This window comes from Vitis riparia, chromosome 18 (genome assembly GCF_004353265.1).
Source record: "Vitis riparia cultivar Riparia Gloire de Montpellier isolate 1030 chromosome 18, EGFV_Vit.rip_1.0, whole genome shotgun sequence".
Classification (NCBI taxonomy): domain Eukaryota; kingdom Viridiplantae; phylum Streptophyta; class Magnoliopsida; order Vitales; family Vitaceae; genus Vitis; species Vitis riparia.
The window spans coordinates 33,239,076-33,257,749 of NC_048448.1; the positions used below are offsets into that span (position 1 = coordinate 33,239,076).

Consider the following 18,674-nt stretch of genomic DNA (forward strand, 5'->3'; position numbering starts at 1 on the left):
AAAAGGTAAAAAATACACACACACACACACACACACACACACACACACATATATATATATATATATATACATATAAACTCATCTTAGTCATATAAATATGTTTTAAAATTATGAGAAATCCTTGAGTTTGGAGCCTACAATACTTTGGAGTGTATAATATATAAATGTGTTTTCAATCTGTGAGAGATTTTTGAGTTTGGAGCATAAAATAACCATCTAATTGGAAACGGATCCATACAAATGCATATAATACTCAATCTTACAATTCAATTTCCAATTCCATCTTATGTATACATGGATTCCTCTTAATCATATAAATCTATTTTAAAACTGTGAGTCCTTTGACTTTGGAGCAAACAATTAATATCCATTTAGTTGGGAAATGGATCGTTATAGATGCACATAATACTCAATGGTAGAACAATTCAAGACCCCATTTCAGACCTTAGAAGATCTACTCAACAGTATCTCCAAGAAATGGATAATCAGTGTAGCCAATTATGGGTTCGGGTGCGTAGAATGTCTCCCTGTTATACTTGTTGAGAGGAGCATTGAGCGCAAATCTTTTTGGAAGATCTGGGTTGGCTAAGAACCAACGTCCAAATGCAACAAGATCTGCACGCTCCTCAGCCACAACATTGTTTCCGTCTTCTTTCACATAACCCCCAGCGGCTATGAATGTGCCATTGAATGCCTTCTGATAAGCCACGACGGTCAGCAAGGGCCCTTAGGCCAAATCCCAAATATTTAGGATGAAGTGGGACGTGGAAAGATAGTTGCATGCGACATGCATGTAGGATTGTACGTGGGACGTACGTGGAAAGAGTTGCAGGCGAAGTGCATGTGGCTGGGGTAGACTGGGTCACCTACAAGACTGGGTCACTGGCGTTGTGGTAGTGGCGTTGTGGTTGCGAGTTTTACGTCATTGTCTGTTAGTCATGGGTTGTGTTTAGTATGGGGTATTGTTCTGTTTCCATTTCCAGCTTTCCTTTTATTTCGGTTTTCGTGTATGGCTTGGCTTATTTAAAGCAGCCGGAAGATATCAGTGAGAGAATAATGAATTGCTATTCAGAATTTTGTGGTACTTTCTCACCCGAAGAGAAACCCATTTACTAATTTTTTTATATTATTTGAGTTTGAGACCTATCATTGGTATCAGAGCCAGGCTACTATGGGCACCAATAAAGAGCGAATTGAACTGTTGGAAGCTGGGCTCGGTGAAGTGCAAGAGGGGCTACACCGGATGGAGCTCGGCGTGCCAAATAGGTTGCGACATTTGGAAGAGACTCTTAACCGTCTCTCTGATGTGTTCCTTGCAGATCAGCAGCCTCCAAATCATGGTAACCAATACCGTGAAGGCCACAATGGGGGACGACTTGTCGTATCCTCAAAAACGGCAAAACTAGAGTTTCCTCGATTCTCCGGAGATGACCCGACAGAGTGGTTCAATCGTGTGAATCAATTCTTTGAATTCCAAAACACTCCTGATAACCAGAAGGTTTCTTTGGCCTCTTATCACTTGGAAGGGGAGGCCAATCAATGGTGGCAATGGATCCGCAGGACGTTCCAAGAAGAAGGACGAGTTCTCTCATGGACAGATTTTGAAGATGAACTTTGGGCACGTTTTGGACCTTCAGATTGCGAGGATTTTGACGAAGCTCTATCACGGATCAGACAGACTAGTTCTCTGCGCGAATATCAACGGGAATTTGAACAATTAGGCAATCGGGTCACCGGCTGGACGCAAAAGGCTCTTGTGGGAACCTTCATGGGTGGTTTAAAGACTGAGATATCTGACGGTATCCGCATGTTTAAACCACAGACATTGAAAGATGTTATTCGCTTCGCGCGGATGAGAGATGACCAACTAATGAGACAAAGGAGGGTTACACGACCTGCACCACCAGTGCGAGCTCCCCTGGCTCTTCCGCTAGCAAATCATGCAGCACCGGCAGCACCTGTCCGACGATTGAGTTGGGAAGAAATGCAGCGGCGACGTCTCCAAGGTTTATGTTTTAATTGTAATGAACGGTTTACTGCAGGACATAAATGCCAAGGGCCACGAATACTTATGTTGGAAGGATGTGAGGACAGCAACAATGAATTCTGCAACGACACCACAAAAGAACAGCTAGTGGAAGAAAATCGAGAGGAGCCCCTCGAACCAGAGATTACGTTGCATGCATTAACGGGATGGTCCGCGCCTAAGACCATGCGTGTAGCTGCCAAGATCGGTTCCCACGAAATCATCATACTCATAGACAGTGGGTCAACTCACAACTTCATCAGTGAGAGGTTGGCCCATGAACTGAGGTTGCCTGTAGTGCCAACCGAGAGGTTCACTGTGCGGATAGCTAACGGGGACAAACTAAAATGCCAGGGGCGTTTCGAAGAGGTGCGAGTGGACCTCCAAGGCACTCTTTTCTCTTTAACTCTTTACTCTCTTCTTCTGACAGGATTGGATCTAGTTCTGGGAATTCAATGGCTTGAAATGCTAGGTTCCGTGGTGTGCAATTGGAAACAGTTAACCATGGAGTTTCTTTGGGAGAATCAGATCAGGCGGTTACAAGGGACCAATGGTGAAGTTATTCAAGCCGCATCATTCAAGGAGCTTTCAAAGGAGGCTCGACAGGGCCATTCCATTTTCGCGATATGCCTATCCCTCAATGCCCAGGAGTCGAACAAAAAAATGCATCCTGACATGCAGAAAATATTACAGGAATTTTCAGAAGTATTTCACGAACCTTCAAGTCTACCTCCCATAAGAGAAGTTGATCATTGCATCTCTCTCAAAGAAGGCATCGAGCCGATTAACGTCCGACCGTATCGATATGCATACTACCAAAAGGAGGAGATCGAGAAACAAGTCCACGATATGTTAAATGCAGGCCTCATTCGACCCAGTACGAGCCCGTTTTCATCACCAGTACTACTAGTGAAGAAGAAGGATGGAAACTGGCGTTTTTGCACAGATTATCGGGCACTCAACGCAGCCACTGTGAAGGACCGCTTTCCCATTCCCACGGTGGAGGATATGTTGGACGAACTCTATGGTGCCTCGTACTTCACCAAGCTAGATCTAAGAGCTGGGTACCATCAGGTACGAGTAAATCCCCCAGATATTCCTAAAACTGCTTTTCGAACTCATAACGGACATTACGAATATTTGGTTATGCCATTTGGCTTGTGTAATGCACCTTCTACCTTTCAAGCTATTATGAACTCTATATTTCGTCCTCATCTTAGAAAATTCATACTAGTTTTCTTCGATGATATATTAGTTTATAGTCCTACTTGGGACAAGCATTTGGTGCATGTAAAACAGACTCTGGCCATATTGAAGCAGCAACAGTTCTTTGTCAAGGCTAGCAAATGTGCTTTCGGGCAACAAGAGTTGGAGTATTTGGGGCACATAGTCACCTGTCAAGGAGTGAAAGTAGACGACAGTAAGATTGCAGCGATGGTGGCATGGCCACGACCTACTAACATTACTGAGCTACGTGGGTTTTTAGGGTTGACAGGATATTACCGGAAGTTTGTCAAAAATTATGGCATTATAGCACGGGCCCTCACCAACCTTCTTAAGAAAGGCAAATTCGGGTGGCACGAGGAAGCGGAGGATGCTTTTCTGGCTCTCAAAAAAGCCATGACCACCACACCAACACTGGCAATGCCCAACTTCAACGACATCTTCACTATTGAAACCGATGCATCAGGAGATGGTATTGGAGCTGTGTTGTCCCAACAAGGTAAACCAGTAGCTTTCATGAGTCGGGCCCTTGGGGTAGCAAAAAAATCGTGGTCCACCTATGCCAAAGAGATGCTAGCCATCGTGGAAGCAATACGACTATGGCGGCCTTATCTCCTAGGCCGAAAATTCTATATTCAGACGGATCAAAGAAGCCTAAAATATTTTTTGGAACAACGCATCTCTACGCCTGATCAGCAAAAATGGGTAGCCAAACTCTTAGGCTATGACTACGAGATCACTTACCGTTCGGGACGTGAGAATTCGGCAGCTGACGCCCTTTCACGAAAACAAGGTAGCCCGGTTCTTCACAATATCCTTATTCCTCAGGTTAACATATGGGAGGAAATCAAGCGAGCTGCAAAGGAGGATCCGTATATTCAAAACATGAGTCGGGTAGCTGCGGACCAGCCCCACGGCCACTATGTGTGGCGCAATGGTCTACTACGTTACAAAGAACGGGTCATCGTACCAGCCGATCTTGCCTTACGTTCCAAGTTGATGCACGAGATGCATGACACCAAGATGGGCGGACACTCAGGCATACTGCGCACATACAAAAAATTAGGGCAACAATTTTATTGGCCAGGGATGCTCAGATCAGTCCAGGAGTACATCAAGGGTTGCATGGTGTGCCAGAAGGCAAAGGTTGAAACCTTGGCACCGACAGGACTCCTACAACCGTTGCCCATTCCAAATCAAGTATGGGATGACATCACGATGGATTTTATTGAAGGGTTACCAATTTCACAGGGCAAGGATACCATCATGGTAGTCGTCGATAGGCTCAGTAAGTCAGCCCACTTCCTTACTTTAACCCATCCCTTTACGGCCAAGGGTGTTGCAGAAAAATTTGTGGAAGGTGTCGTTAAGCTACACGGGATGCCCAGATCAATCGTTAGTGACCGAGACCCAATTTTTGTGAGCAACTTCTGGCAAGAGCTCTTCAAGATGTCGGGCTCCAAACTGCAGCTCAGCTCCGCGTATCACCCGCAGACTGATGGACAAACGGAAGTTGTCAACCGCTGTGTTGAACAGTATCTCAGATGCTTTGTACATCAGTGGCCACGCAAATGGAACTTCTACTTACCTTGGGCTGAATACTGGTACAATACCACTTACCACATCTCCACGGGAATGACCCCTTTTCAAGCATTGTATGGTAGATTGCCACCCACCATTCCTTCATACAACGAGGGCCTCTCACCAGTGCATGAAGTTGATCAGCAACTACGAAACAGGGATGAATTACTCCAACAACTCAAGGCCAACCTTACACGCTCGGTTAATCGGATGAAACAACTAGCAGATAAAAAACGACGAGATGTGTCGTTCGAGGTTGGAGAGCGAGTGCTGCTAAGGTTACATCCATACCGCCAGCAAACCGTTTTCAAAAGAGTTCACCAGAAATTAGCCAGCCGTTTCTATGGGCCCTACGAAATCTTGGAGAAAATCGGTCCAGTCGCATACAAGCTCCACTTACCAGAAGGGTCGTGCGTTCATCCCGTATTTCACGTATCCCTACTCAAACGATACAACACTAACGAAGAAAATGGGGTGAACCACAGCGAAGAGTTGCCACCATTCACAGACGAGGGGATAGTCATGCTGAAGCCACGGGCTATACTAGATCGCCGCTGGAGAAAACAGGGAGCCCAGATTATCGAAGAGAGTTTGGTCCATTGGGAAACTCTACCAGTAGAAGAAGCAACGTGGGAGCCCACCAAACAGTTGTTGGAAAGGTTTCTGAGCGTGGACCTTGAGGACAAGGATCCACCTAATGGGGGAGGTATTGATAAGCCACGACGGTCAGCAAGGGCCCTTAGGCCAAATCCCAAATATTTAGGATGAAGTGGGACGTGGAAAGATAGTTGCATGCGACATGCATGTAGGATTGTACGTGGGACGTACGTGGAAAGAGTTGCAGGCGAAGTGCATGTGGCTGGGGTAGACTGGGTCACCTACAAGACTGGGTCACTGGCGTTGTGGTAGTGGCGTTGTGGTTGCGAGTTTTACGTCATTGTCTGTTAGTCATGGGTTGTGTTTAGTATGGGGTATTGTTCTGTTTCCATTTCCAGCTTTCCTTTTATTTCGGTTTCCGTGTATGGCTTGGCTTATTTAAAGCAGCCGGAAGATATCAGTGAGAGAATAATGAATTGCTATTCAGAATTTTGTGGTACTTTCTCACCCGAAGAGAAACCCATTTACTAATTTTTTTATATTATTTGAGTTTGGGACCTATCACCTTCCTCAAGGGCACAAGGCTGTGGGGACACTCACACATTTCTCCAGCTGTTCTTATCCTTGGCTCAACCATGTGGCAATAGAGAACACCAGATTTGTTTTAGGATTCAACCATGTAAAGGCCTAGAGCCATTGGGTTGGAGTCTCCTGCCTCGGCATGATGGCCAAATGGAGAAAGCCTTATTCCAACCTTATCAGCTCCTATCTCATTAACAACCGCTTCTACTACTTCCAATGGGAACCTGCAACGGTTCTCTAGTGATCCACCATACTTGTCTCTTCGATCATTGACCTGGTCTTTCATGAACTGGTCAAGTAGATAGCCATGAGCCCCATGGATCTCAACTCCATCAAAACCTATGTATTGTGTAAACAATATTATCATCAGTGCATCGAAGAAATTGACCAGAAAGCTAAGCCATGATTTGTATCAGAGGATGAATTTACCAGCTTCCATAGCATTTCTTGCAGCAAGTCTAAAATCATTGACAACTTGAGGAATTTCATCTGTTGTTAGTCGCCTAGGAGCTGTGAACTCAGCAACATCAAAGCCATTGCTTCGGACTTGTGGCATCAATGCCTTGTCTGTAGAAGATATTGGATCTTGCCCATTTGGCTGGAATTCTGTAATGATCAGTAATATTAGGATAGATAGATTTAGAGAACATTATCTGTGTATCAAATCAGTTGTGTCCTTCACATAATTCCATCAAGAAAATAGACCTAAAGAATTCCTTGCACGTCTAAATAGTATCCCAACAATTCAAGAACATACCTGTGTTTGAAACTCTTCCCACATGCCAAAGCTGACAAATAAAGATACTGCCTTTAGCATGAACAGCATCTACAATGGGCTTCCAGGCTTCAACTTGCTCTTTTGTCCATATACCCGGGGTATGTGCATAGCTACATAGATGGGAAAAACCAGATAATTAATCTTATATCTATCAACTTGATCATATATTTTTTATTTAAACTTAGAAAACGAACAGAAGTTGAGAAAGCAGTGTTTGCTGTAATTACCCTTGAGCAGTGTCGGAAACTCCAGTTGCTTCAGTTATGAGAAGCCCCCCTTTAGTGGCTCTCTGGGAGTAATACAAGTTTGCATGGGGCTGAGGAACATTGTTCCAAGATCTCTGTCTAGTTAGTGGAGCCAGAACCACCCTACAAATGTTAAGAGTGAAAGAAAAATTTTCCATGTTTAGAACTTGCAGACGAAGAAATCTAACACATTCATCTAAAGAATATGTTACAGGAGCAATGTACATGTGCTACAAGAGCACATGTACAAAAATTGATGTTGTAAATCTTAATAAGTTTTATTTCTCATAACCCCATTCACAAAAATTTTCCCTCAATGCAGCCAAATACAAGTATACAGCCTCCCTCTTTCTTTCCCAGAAACCACTCTCAAAAACTTTCTTTTCCTTTCTTTTCTTGTCTGCTTTCTGATTTTCTGAATCAAGCACAAACCCAGAAATTCTAACAACCCCCAACAAGTGGAAACAGAAGATATGAAAGAAAATGCAAGAAAATGAAGAGAGGAAGTGGAGAAATGTACCTATGAGAGAGCTGAAACGTGCCCATCTTGTATGGTGTGAGAAGGGGCTGCTCTCCTTCCACTTTTCCTTCCATTTCTGTTAGTTTCTCTCTCTCTCTCTCTCTCTCTCTTTTTTTTTTTTCCCCTCAAAAACTCAATGAACGAAAGAATCAAACTACGGAGAATGAAGTATGAAAAACAATATCCAAAGTGTGTTGAGACTTGAAAGTCCAATGTGTTGAAGCCTATTAGTATTTATAGAGAAGAAGAAGAAGAGAGAGGCTGTTATATCTGTATATTTGGCGGCGGCTGCTGCTACAGTTATATGAGTGGGACATCCCTGGTGATCAAAGTTGAAAGCTTTTTCTGCTGTCCAAATCCTTTGTCATGTCAACTCTGATTTCAGCATGAACTATTAAATAATCATTAATCCCTTAATAATCATTAAAAATAAAGGATTAATGAGTTGTTAAATAACATTTAAAATTTTACAAAAATATTAATTTCTTATCACATTTCTTTAAATTATGGTTATTTTCTTATCACATCGGGTAAAACTAATTTTTATACCAAAGCAAAAAATGATAAGAAAAAAGGAAAAATTAATCCACAATGGCTAAAAATAATGAAGAAAGTATAGAAACAAAATAAGAGAAGTTTGAAAGACATGAGGTCCCATTATGAGGTTGAATAATAATATATGTATTGTGTAAGGGTCCATCGGGTGAGGTCACTAATGATGAAAATGCAATAATGTGATGTGTATATATGGATTGGCCACCTTCATTGACCATGGTGCACCCATGTCCAACCCGGAAGTCTACATTGGCTGCACCCACACCTTCTCCCTTACATCACTGCATCACCCGACCTTTTTTAATCTTATTTCTTTTAAGTTCTTTTATGATATTAGTATAGAAAAGTAATGACCAATACAAGAATAGATATACAATTAACTTAACACTCATTGCTTTACAAAATGAAAAATAGTAAAACTCATAGTTTGTAATGACTCAATTCCTCTCATACAAATATTGTCCGTTCTAAATTTAACACTTTAAAATATGTCTGCAATAAAGATTTTATATTTTCATAGTGAATGATTGTGATATCCTATATTGAATGAGAGAAAAAGTTTCTGATGTTATATATATAATTCATCTTAATATATGTATTCCTTTTATTATTGTAGGTATGTTTTAAAGTCATAGGAGTTCATTAGGTTCAAAGTGGATAATATCTACATAGTTGAGAGTGTTAATACATTATACATTATAGTTTGTGTATTGATAATTTTGTTCTTTTTATTCTAACATAGGATTTTTCTAAATGATGACTTACTCTCTATTAAAGACTCAAGGTTACTGATTGATTAATTGAAACGTCACAAGTAAGTTTGGATAGGTTTAAATAAAGGTAAATTAGAATTGAAATGATAAGGTTTGGATTAGATATTTCAAATTATGCAAAAACGATTTTAAATTATGTTTCAATTTAGGCTTTATTCATTTATTTTTCTTTTTTTGAATTTGGTGAATATGAATTTCATAATCCAATAGCAAGTCTTTTAGTTAGTATGATATATTTTAAGTTTTATTGTATATTTGGTAGGCAATGATGTGTTTTTTGTCAATCTAAATGTTGATGGATGTTTGCTCATTTGTAATTGAAGAATAAAAACCTAAAAAGGATAAATTATTTGAAACTAGGCTTGAATAGAAGCATGATTTTTCTTAATGTGATAATTTCTAAAATTTGAGAATGTGTTTTTTTTGAGGCCTTCTAGATTTTTTATTTTATTTTATTTTTTTATAGACTTCTTTGAAAATTTGTAACTTCCCATTCCTTCCCATGCAGATATGATCCACTATGGGTCAATGGGGTATACATATATACCTCACAATTGATATGAGACATTGCAATCCCACCTCCCAGATCTCACATGGAAACATGACATCCTCATTATGCCCCATAGATTATGGGGCCAAAAGGACAGTTACTCCTTATGCGGTTAAACAAGTAAAAACTTACATCAAGGTCGAAGATCCTTGCTGATACTATTTGTAATGGCTCACTTTTAGCCATGTAGTTGTTTTGGGTAAAATGGACCTTCATAACTTTAAAACATGTTTACATGGTTAAGAGAAGTATGTTGTGTATATTGTATTTTAGAATATCATTACTACTCTTAAACAAACATAACTTCTTCATTATGTCTTACAGGATTGTAGGGCATTTAGATGGACAAATACCTCTTACGAGGCTAAACAAATTCCCACACTAGGTCAAGGATCAACTTTGATATCATTTATAATGTCCTGCTCTCTTCAATATAGATGTTATCTGTCTTGAGCCAATAAACACTTACAACTTTAAAATACGCCCATATGATTAAGAGATGTTTATATATATATGTATGTATAAAATATGAGACATTACAATTAACCCTATCTTTCATACAGACATGATGTCCTCATTATGTCCTCACAAGATTACGGGGTCAAATAGACGAAGGCTTACATCAAAATTAAAGATCGACTTTGATACCATTTGTAATAACTTACTCTCTTCTATATGGATATTAGTCACTCTAGGTCCAATGAACAATTATGACTTTAAAATGCATTTTAAAATAGTAAGGATCCATTGTAGTTAAAGCAAACAATATATACATGATTAAAATAGATTACTTTACTTCTCTTTTCAAATGTTAATATATCAAACAACACAACTTTTTTTTTTCCCTGCAACAATCTAGAATACTCATTTTATCACTTCATTCTCTAAGAGGAGTATATATATCCTACATGGGAACACTCACCCATCTCTATTTAAGCGTTAAAAGGCAAAAACAATTGGTACATAATTAATATTCCACCGAAGATAGTAACTTCTTTGTATTATGATGAGCCCTTGTTTTGTTAGGCAATTGATGAGGAGTACTTTGTGGAGCCAATAAAGAGCAAAAGGCCAATTCGTGCTCTTCTTGATGCATACATTTTCTTACAAACAATTAAACTTTCTTTATTTTTGATCCAATAATGTTTCTTGATTCTCTATATATTATGTTGTTCACATGGATGTTTTCACACCTATGTGAGGACAACCTTACAATTTCTTGTTTACTTATATTTTGTTTGAAATGTTCATTACCTGTTATGATTATATATGAGGTAAATCCACATTTTCTCATGTTATACTTAGAGTGTGTTCATTGTGTTCATTTTCCCATGTTATACTTAAAAGATTGCATTTGACATGCTTAGTGTTTTCTTAATTTAAAAATATTTTTAGGATAATCGTTTATCAAGTGTTTTTAAGAAAATGGTTTATGAAGTGTTTCTCCAAAAAAAAAACACTAATATATTTTTCAGATTTTTAAATATATTTCCTAAATTTTATTAAACACCTATTTTTATTTTTTTCAAAAACACTTTTTAAGTTAAAAACACTTCTTAAAATCATTTTCAAACAACTCTTATATTATTAATATAAATATGATTTTTAGATAGAAAAAAGTGAGTTTTGACTCATTAATTTGAAAAAATATAGAAAAAGGAACCTCAACTTTTATAAATCAGTTTTATATTCATTCATTTAAAAATATTTTAAAATAGATGCATTTTTTTATAAGTCAAATATTATTAAGTAAAATTATAAAAAAAATTGATTTATCATTTTGATTTAATAAAAGTATCATATAAATAAATATATTATAAATTTTTTATTATATAATATGAGATACAAATCATTTTGGAAAAATTCTCCATGATAATCTTCCTAATTCCCTATACCCATCTTCTCATCTTTCTTTAATAAAATTGAATAAAAATTTTGTTAGTTGGCATCAATAATAAAATAAGAAAAATTTAAAAATTTAAAATATAATTAAAACCAAAATACATAAAAATTAAATACAATTAAAATTAAAAAAAAATTAAAAGTTAAATACAACCAAAAAAAAAAAAAACTTAAAAAAATAAAATATCGCCTCTCAAATTTCCAACTCTTTTTCGAATGTACATTTTCTACTAATATGATTTAACAAAGTAAAAATTAATATTTTATTTTTATATTTTTAGTTTTAATTGTATTTTAATTTTTAAAATTTCTTATTTATTAATTTCAAATCAATTTTTACAAAAAAATAAAATAAAATTCAATTGGTATTATTGACTTGACAAGTAAAAAGTCATTTAAAAAAATAATTATCTGACTTGTGAATGTATATATATATATATATATATATATATATATATATATATATATATATATATATATTTTAAATAGATGAAGATAAAATTGATTTATAACAACTAAGGTTACTTTTTCTATATTTTTTAAAATTAATGAGTAAAAACGGCTATTCAATTGTGTGTTTTTGGGACTTGTTAAAAAAAAAAAATCATGCTTTACATATTTTATAAACAACTATTTTCTAATTGTATATGGTAAGGTGCATTGCATGTAGAGACTTTTAGGCCTTATTTGCTAACTATTTTTTAAAACAGTTATGAAAAAATAGTTTTTAAGAACAGTTTTTGAAAACTGTTTTATAATGTTTTGTAGAACAAAAATTTGTTTGAGAATCTAAAATTATTTTTAATCTGTTTTTAATATTTTTAAATATGTTTTAAAAATAATTTTTATGTCCATAGCTTTATTTTTTATCATTATATATGTTTGTATAATTACACTTTAAAACAACTCTAAAAAAAACAATTAAAAACAACTGAAAATAACTAAAATAAGTTTTCTGAAAACACCATATTTTCTGATTTTTTTTATAATAAAAATTAGAAAAGCTTTTTTATTTTAAAAACAGCTATCAAATAAGACCCTAGTGTTCATCATTTTATGATAACTATTTTTTATTTGTACATGGTAAATAGGTCATGTGCATTCAATGTAGACACTCATAGTCTCCATTAAAGGCCGATTACTTAGAAAAAAAATGAAAAACATATCTTTACTATGATTTTGATAAATTTATGAATATATATGTATTTAAAATATGGAAAATTTTTGGTTTTTCACATCACAACATTATTTCGGTTGGACTCAAAAAGGCTTTATTTAAACAAATATGAAAAAGTAAAAAAGCAAAAATTGTTCATCTATAAAAATAAATAAAAAAATCATAAGGAAAATTCCTTGATTAGAGTACTTGACTTGGTGTTTAGGCTTTTAAATACATTATATTTATTAAATATCTTGAAAACTTACTTAAAAAATATTTATATTAAAAAATAATACTAACTTCAAATTATTGTAATAGACAATTTCTTCAAAGTAAATAGTGTTCTAAATTAATTGAAATCACTCAAATTAATCTATATACACCTAACTTTATGATAAAACTATCTTAAATTAATTTTAATCCATTTAAAAAAAAAATTAAAACTTGCCAGTAATATTATTAATTTTATTGAAATGTTTTTATTACATTTTAAATAAATAATTAAATGATTTAAAATATTTAAATAAGTTCCATATCAAATGTTTTACTTGAAAATTCTTTTTGAAAAATATGTCTCAAAATTTTTTCTTTTGAGTTTATTTGCATTATTAAAATTATTAAAAAAATTCTTATAATTTATATTACCATTATTTAAGACTAATTTTTATATTGCATGCCGAATTTTGCTTCATAAACATCAGATTTTAAAATGGAGCCTATTACAAATTAACGAGAATATATATGGAAATAGGGAAATTCTACAATACCTCCTTCGGTACCATGCCTCCATTTTTTTTCATCCATTGGATGAAAATGATTAAATCTCAGCCATCCAAATGAAAAAGAAAAAAAAATTTTCAAAAAAATGTCAACCGGGTACCTCCCCCTCCTGTTCTCTCCCCCATCTCTCCTCCATCTCCCCTTTTTCCCCCCAAATTTGCTCTCTTCCCCTCCATAGCTGGTTGTCTCACGCATCCTCCATAGCCGACTTCCTCAGCTCACCCATTTCCCGCTCTCACCTCCATAGCTGGCTGTCTCACGCATCCTCCATAGCCGACTTCCTCAGCTCACCCATTTCCCGCTCTCACCCCTCCATAGCTGGCTGTCTCACGCATCCTCCATAGCCGACTTCCTTAGCTCACCCATTTCCCGCTCTCATCTTTGTTTGCCGACTTCCTCCATGGCTCACCCATTTCCCGCTCTCATCTTTGTTTTCTCTCCCTTTTCCCGTTTTTCTCTCCACTGATTCTCCACAGCTGGGTGAAGACCATGGTCGGCTTCAACCGAGCCAACCTCTTCGAGGGCGACGTCGCAGACCTTATCAAAGACGTTTCCACAGCTAGGTGGAGACCACCTTTGCCGTCAACCGGGCCAACCTCCTCCAAGCCGACGTCTTGACCTCATCAAAGAAGTCTCCCTCAAGGACCGTGAGCTCAGGATTGTGGGCGAGGTCAGTGCCAAGATCCGAGTCTTAGACTTCATTTCTCCTTATGTCCAGGTCAGCTATTTTTTCTGCTAGATTCTTCTTCTCGAAGATTTTATGTAAATTTTCTGAATTTTTGCTTTCTCTCCCCCCTACCCCTGCATTTTGTCACACGGATAATTTCGGTTCTTTCACACGGAGAATTTTAGTGGAATCTTCATAACCGTTGTGTTTTCTTCATATTTTATATTTTGTTTAAGAGGTGTAAGGGGTTGTTTTTAGGTTCTAAATTTAATGGTTTAAAAACCCGAATTGAAGACGTAGCTGGAAAAAGAAGAAGAGGGCGTGTAGTACTAAGGAAAAGAAAGTTGAGAAGGACACAATTGTTTGTTACTCAAAAGGCGCTTGTATCCTAATTATTTGGCGAGTTCTATATAAAGGGAAAAAATGTGAGTAGTAATTATGTGTTTTACAATATTGTGTCCATTATATTTCATGTTTTTTGTTAGATTTATGGATTGATTACATTATAGAAAAAGAGGGTGGTTAGATTATTGAACATTAAAAAAAATTTATATGTTAATTTTGTCATCATTTTAAATGTAAAGATATTTAGGGAGGATGTTGTAGTTGTAATGGTATTTGTATTTATTTGGCATTTGATTGATTGTAGTAAGATATAAAAATAAAATTTATTGAAATGTGAAAAAAAACTTATGTTGAGATAATGTGGTGGTGAAAGTATGTTTGATTTATTATATCCGAAATCATATTATAAAAATTGACTTAAATGATTTGATTTAATTTTTAGGAGCGAACGCGATGGTCTTGAAGTTGTTAGAAATCCAAAGAGGCCTATCGGCGCTTGGATACATTACTAGTAAGGGAAAATAGAAATATGTAAAATAATATGTTTTTTAATGTATTTTTTGTGGTTGTTATTGTTAAATTTGTTTGAAATTGTTTTGTAGTAACGATCAATTAGCCATGATGAAAGAGAAGGATAAAGGAGTGAAGATAAATGATGATGTAAGGAATAATATTGCTATGTCTAATATAATTACATTTTAAAATTAGAATTTAAATTATGTGACCACTTAATGTAGTTGAGGAAAAAATTGGGCAAGAAGTGGAATGCACTTTCAAAAGTAGAAAAAGAAAATTTCATCGCAAAGTCCAAAGAAAGTTCAAAACAATATTCACTTCAAAAGGGTGTTGTTCCAAAGGTAATTTTTTTTTTGTAATGAATATTTAATTTCTTTACTTATGTATTTGTTGGAAATTATATTAATGTAAACATGTTTGATGTTTGTGTATCTTTTCAGTTATATCTTCAGACTCGATGCTCCCCCGAGCGAGTGATTAGAGTGATTGAAAAATTAGAACCAAAGCAAAAGGCAGCCATAGAAGAAATAGGATTTGGTAGCCTCTTGCAACTTCGATGTAGGAAAATTGATCATGGGTTATGTCTTTGGTTGATAAATAGTTTTAATCCGAACACTTATATGTTACAGTTGTATAATACTTGTATCAAATTATCCCTCATTGACGTTGAATTTATTATGGGATTGAGGGCAAGAGGGTTCAAGATTGGCATGAACAAAGATGTTGGCCATAAGAATGATTTATGTAAAAAATATTGTGATAAAAAAGGGCGATTGCCATTAGTGATGTTAGAAAATCAAATTAGGGAGGATAAAGAGGGTGGAAACGATTTTAAAGTTCGTTTTGTATTATTTGTGTTGGGTGCATTATTGTGCCCAACAATGAAGCTTTTTGTGAATCGTTCTTTCTTACATCTTGTGGAAGACATCAATTCAATAAAGAAGATGAATTGGGCAGAATTTGTGTTGTCCTATCTTGTGCACGGGATTGAAGAGTTTAAGAAGAAACAACAAAGTGGGGTTTGCGGTTGCTTATTGTTTTTAATGGTAATGTCCTTGTAATTAATTTACATCATAGTGAATTACGATTTTGTTTTAATATAATTTATGAATTAACTATATATCTATGTCAAATATACTCGTAGTTATTCTACCACGAGCATATATCGTTTGAAGAGAAATTTCTACCGCTATATACTCGACCTTCTCCTCGGATTACTGCTTGGGGAGATGATGAAGTATTGGACAGGAAACGAAGATTGAAAAAACTTGGATGATATGCAAATGAGAATGTAAGTTATAGTTTTGAAAGTCGTTTACTATTTATTTAAGTTTTTAGTGATTTAAAATCTGATATGTATTATATTTTGATGAATATATTGTAGCTCAAAATATGGGTGATAGAAAATGAAATAAGGGATTGCGTTGATGGAAATGCAACGACAATGGCGAGTGAGAATGAGGATGATGAGAAATTTGTAATCAATCTAAACAAAGATGTTATTAAACGAGTAAGTGTTTTACAATATTCTTCGTGACTATCTATATTAGCATTGAACCTTTGTATTATGATGTTATTAATCACGTTCGTATATATCACTAGGTTGATGGTGGGAACTTAATGGAGATGGATAAAACCTTTCAACAATTAAAGACACATCTAATTGATATGGCTTATGGTGCAAGTAGTAGTAGTTGTGATCAAATTTTGGCTAAATTTGAGGAGATTATACTACAGTGAAAGGTCTCTTCCTTAGGTCAAGCGGAAAACCTTTGAGAATGCACGAGGAAGGAACGAAGAATGACATGCTCCCATGCGAGAGAAGTTTGGAAGATACGAACAATATGAATGTGAATGAACATTATCTTCACACTTTGTCAAATGAGAAGTTATGCACCGAGGACTTGAATGAAAAGAATGAAGATGCATGTGCTACATCAATTGAAGTGCATATCATTCCAAACGAAAATCAAAATATTTTACCACTTCCAATCAAAAGGAGTAGAAGAGATTATGGAAAGGTATGTATCATATAAAAGAAAAAATTATTTTCTTTACAACTACTTAACCATTACATAGTAAATAGATGTATATTAATTGCATTTTCCATTTTAGGAACCATTACGAGCACTATGTGGTTATCCTAATCATGTCATGAAAACACGTTCATCAAGGGAGAGGAAACCAAGTAAATTCAAGGTCTCCCCGTTTGTACACAAATTAAGGAAGATGGTAAAACGTGAAGCATCAGCGGTATAATACAAATAGTTTAATATCATTGTTCTTATTTTTGATACTTAACATATATAGTTAATAATTATGTCTTGTTTTCGAATTAGTCAATCCCCATGTCCATTCGTGAAGACGTGGTGGATACTCAATCATTCAATGTACTTCAATCTCTTGTCGCTGATTATGTTTTCAATAAAGCATTGTCAAAAAGGTTTGTCGCGTCTAGAACATGCATAGATGTGTTGTTACAATTTTAGCCTTCATATGCTTCGAATTTACTCAAGTTTGTTTGAACATATTATTATTTTAGTGAACTTCTTGTTGACTTTGGTCATGAACATGGAGTTCGTGGAGATTTTGAGTGCTTACGTCCTAGACAAAATTTGATGGATGTTGTAAGTACCTACTTCATTTATATCAAATGCATGCTATATTAGTTAAATAAATTTATTGAAGTTATTGTTCAACAACAGGTAATAAATCTAGAAGCCTCAAAGCTAAATTATTTTGAAAGACAATTCATAGGCATACGAAGTATAAGATGCTATCTTCCCACAACATTTTCAGTAAGCTCATATTTCTCTTGTTGTTTACTTACATATTAAGTACAATATACTAATGTTTGTATTATGTTTTCTTATTAGCAAATGATTTTGTGCGGGAGTCCTCATCCTGTTTTCGATAGAAAAACATCCATCGTGAGTAAGTACATTAGCGAATTGGATGATTGCGAGAAGGTTAGTAATTCTTTCTAATGTTTAATTGCATATATGAAATTTAGAATAGATATTGTTTTCACCTATAATATAGTAGATTTTTTGTGCCCCAACTCATATATATTGTTTTCCTAACTTTACAGCTATTTATTCCAATGCATGATGAATGCCCTGGTCATTGGTATCTGTGCGTCATTGACTTCAAAAACTCTCATATCCAAATTTTGGATTCATTACGATCGAAGAATCGAGACAAGTTCCGGTTTCAGAGTGTCAAAACAGTGGTATGCTTTCATGTTTATATTTTTCTTCTATTCTATTTTTTTTCTCTTCCATATTTATTAACACTTGCATAATAAATTAGGTTGAATTTTGTCAAACGTTCTTCAAACTGTATGACATAGGGAAAGATGTCTTCCAATTCTCCATTGATTGGGCTCCTTCGATTCCGACCCAAGAGAATGGGTTAGTATGAATACATAACTCACATTACTATTCTTTTTCTGAGGTATAATTAGACAACCATTCAATAAGTTGTTTTGCTTTTCTTTTCTTTTTCTTAGGTGGGACTGTGGAGTGCATGTCATTAGACATATGCAGAGATTCAAAAATGGTAATTCGATGACGAGCTCCGACTTTTGTAATTCTGTTAAAATACGTCGAGAAATAGCATGTGATTTAGTTTTACACGAGGGAAATAGAGAAAAACAAACCATTGTGGCTATTGTTTGTATAAAGACGTCGACACGATCAATGAAAAAATTATTATTATGATATTTGTTATTTTTCTAATATTTATCATTTCCATCTCCACATATCGTCATGTTTATTGGGAAGTTGTGAGATTCAATGACCATACATTATTAATGATTAAGTCCATTTTATTTGAATATCCATATACTCTTCTTTCAATATGGTAGGCAAAA

At 35.4% G+C, this 18,674-nt stretch overlaps 1 protein-coding gene, 2 long non-coding RNA genes and 1 pseudogene across 3 annotated transcripts; 3 read left to right on the top strand and 1 right to left on the bottom strand.

Moving 5' to 3' along the window:
* Positions 1 to 439: 439 nt before the first annotated feature.
* Positions 440 to 7,652, bottom strand: LOC117907089 (annotated as a pseudogene).
* A 6,635-nt stretch (positions 7,653 to 14,287) lies between these two features.
* LOC117906470 lies at positions 14,288 to 16,066 on the top strand. Its single transcript, XR_004649827.1, has 3 exons — positions 14,288 to 14,322; positions 15,742 to 15,846; positions 15,945 to 16,066. It is a non-coding gene; the product is annotated as an uncharacterized LOC117906470 (long non-coding RNA).
* Positions 16,067 to 16,074: 8 nt separating this feature from the next.
* On the top strand, positions 16,075 to 16,520 carry LOC117906471. The gene is made up of 3 exons (XR_004649828.1): positions 16,075 to 16,091; positions 16,185 to 16,310; positions 16,403 to 16,520. It is a non-coding gene; the product is annotated as an uncharacterized LOC117906471 (long non-coding RNA).
* Positions 16,521 to 16,786: 266 nt separating this feature from the next.
* Positions 16,787 to 18,537, top strand: LOC117906472 (ubiquitin-like-specific protease 1A). Its single transcript, XM_034819492.1, has 5 exons — positions 16,787 to 16,821; positions 17,677 to 17,769; positions 17,892 to 18,032; positions 18,113 to 18,213; positions 18,312 to 18,537. The coding sequence occupies exons 2-5, from the start codon at positions 17,680 to 17,682 to the stop codon at positions 18,520 to 18,522; spliced, it is 543 nt and encodes a 180-aa protein (XP_034675383.1). The 5' UTR covers positions 16,787 to 16,821; positions 17,677 to 17,679; the 3' UTR covers positions 18,523 to 18,537.
* Positions 18,538 to 18,674: the final 137 nt, after the last annotated feature.

Bases quoted from the DNA above. Each gene is read 5' to 3' on its own strand.
- LOC117906472 (XM_034819492.1), top strand. From the start codon at position 17,680: ATGATTTTGTGCGGGAGTCCTCATCCTGTTTTCGATAGAAAAACATCC. The intron at 17,770-17,891 runs GTTAGTAATTCT...CTAACTTTACAG, and splicing joins AATTGGATGATTGCGAGAAG to CTATTTATTCCAATGCATGA. The intron at 18,033-18,112 runs GTATGCTTTCAT...ATAATAAATTAG, and splicing joins TTCAGAGTGTCAAAACAGTG to GTTGAATTTTGTCAAACGTT.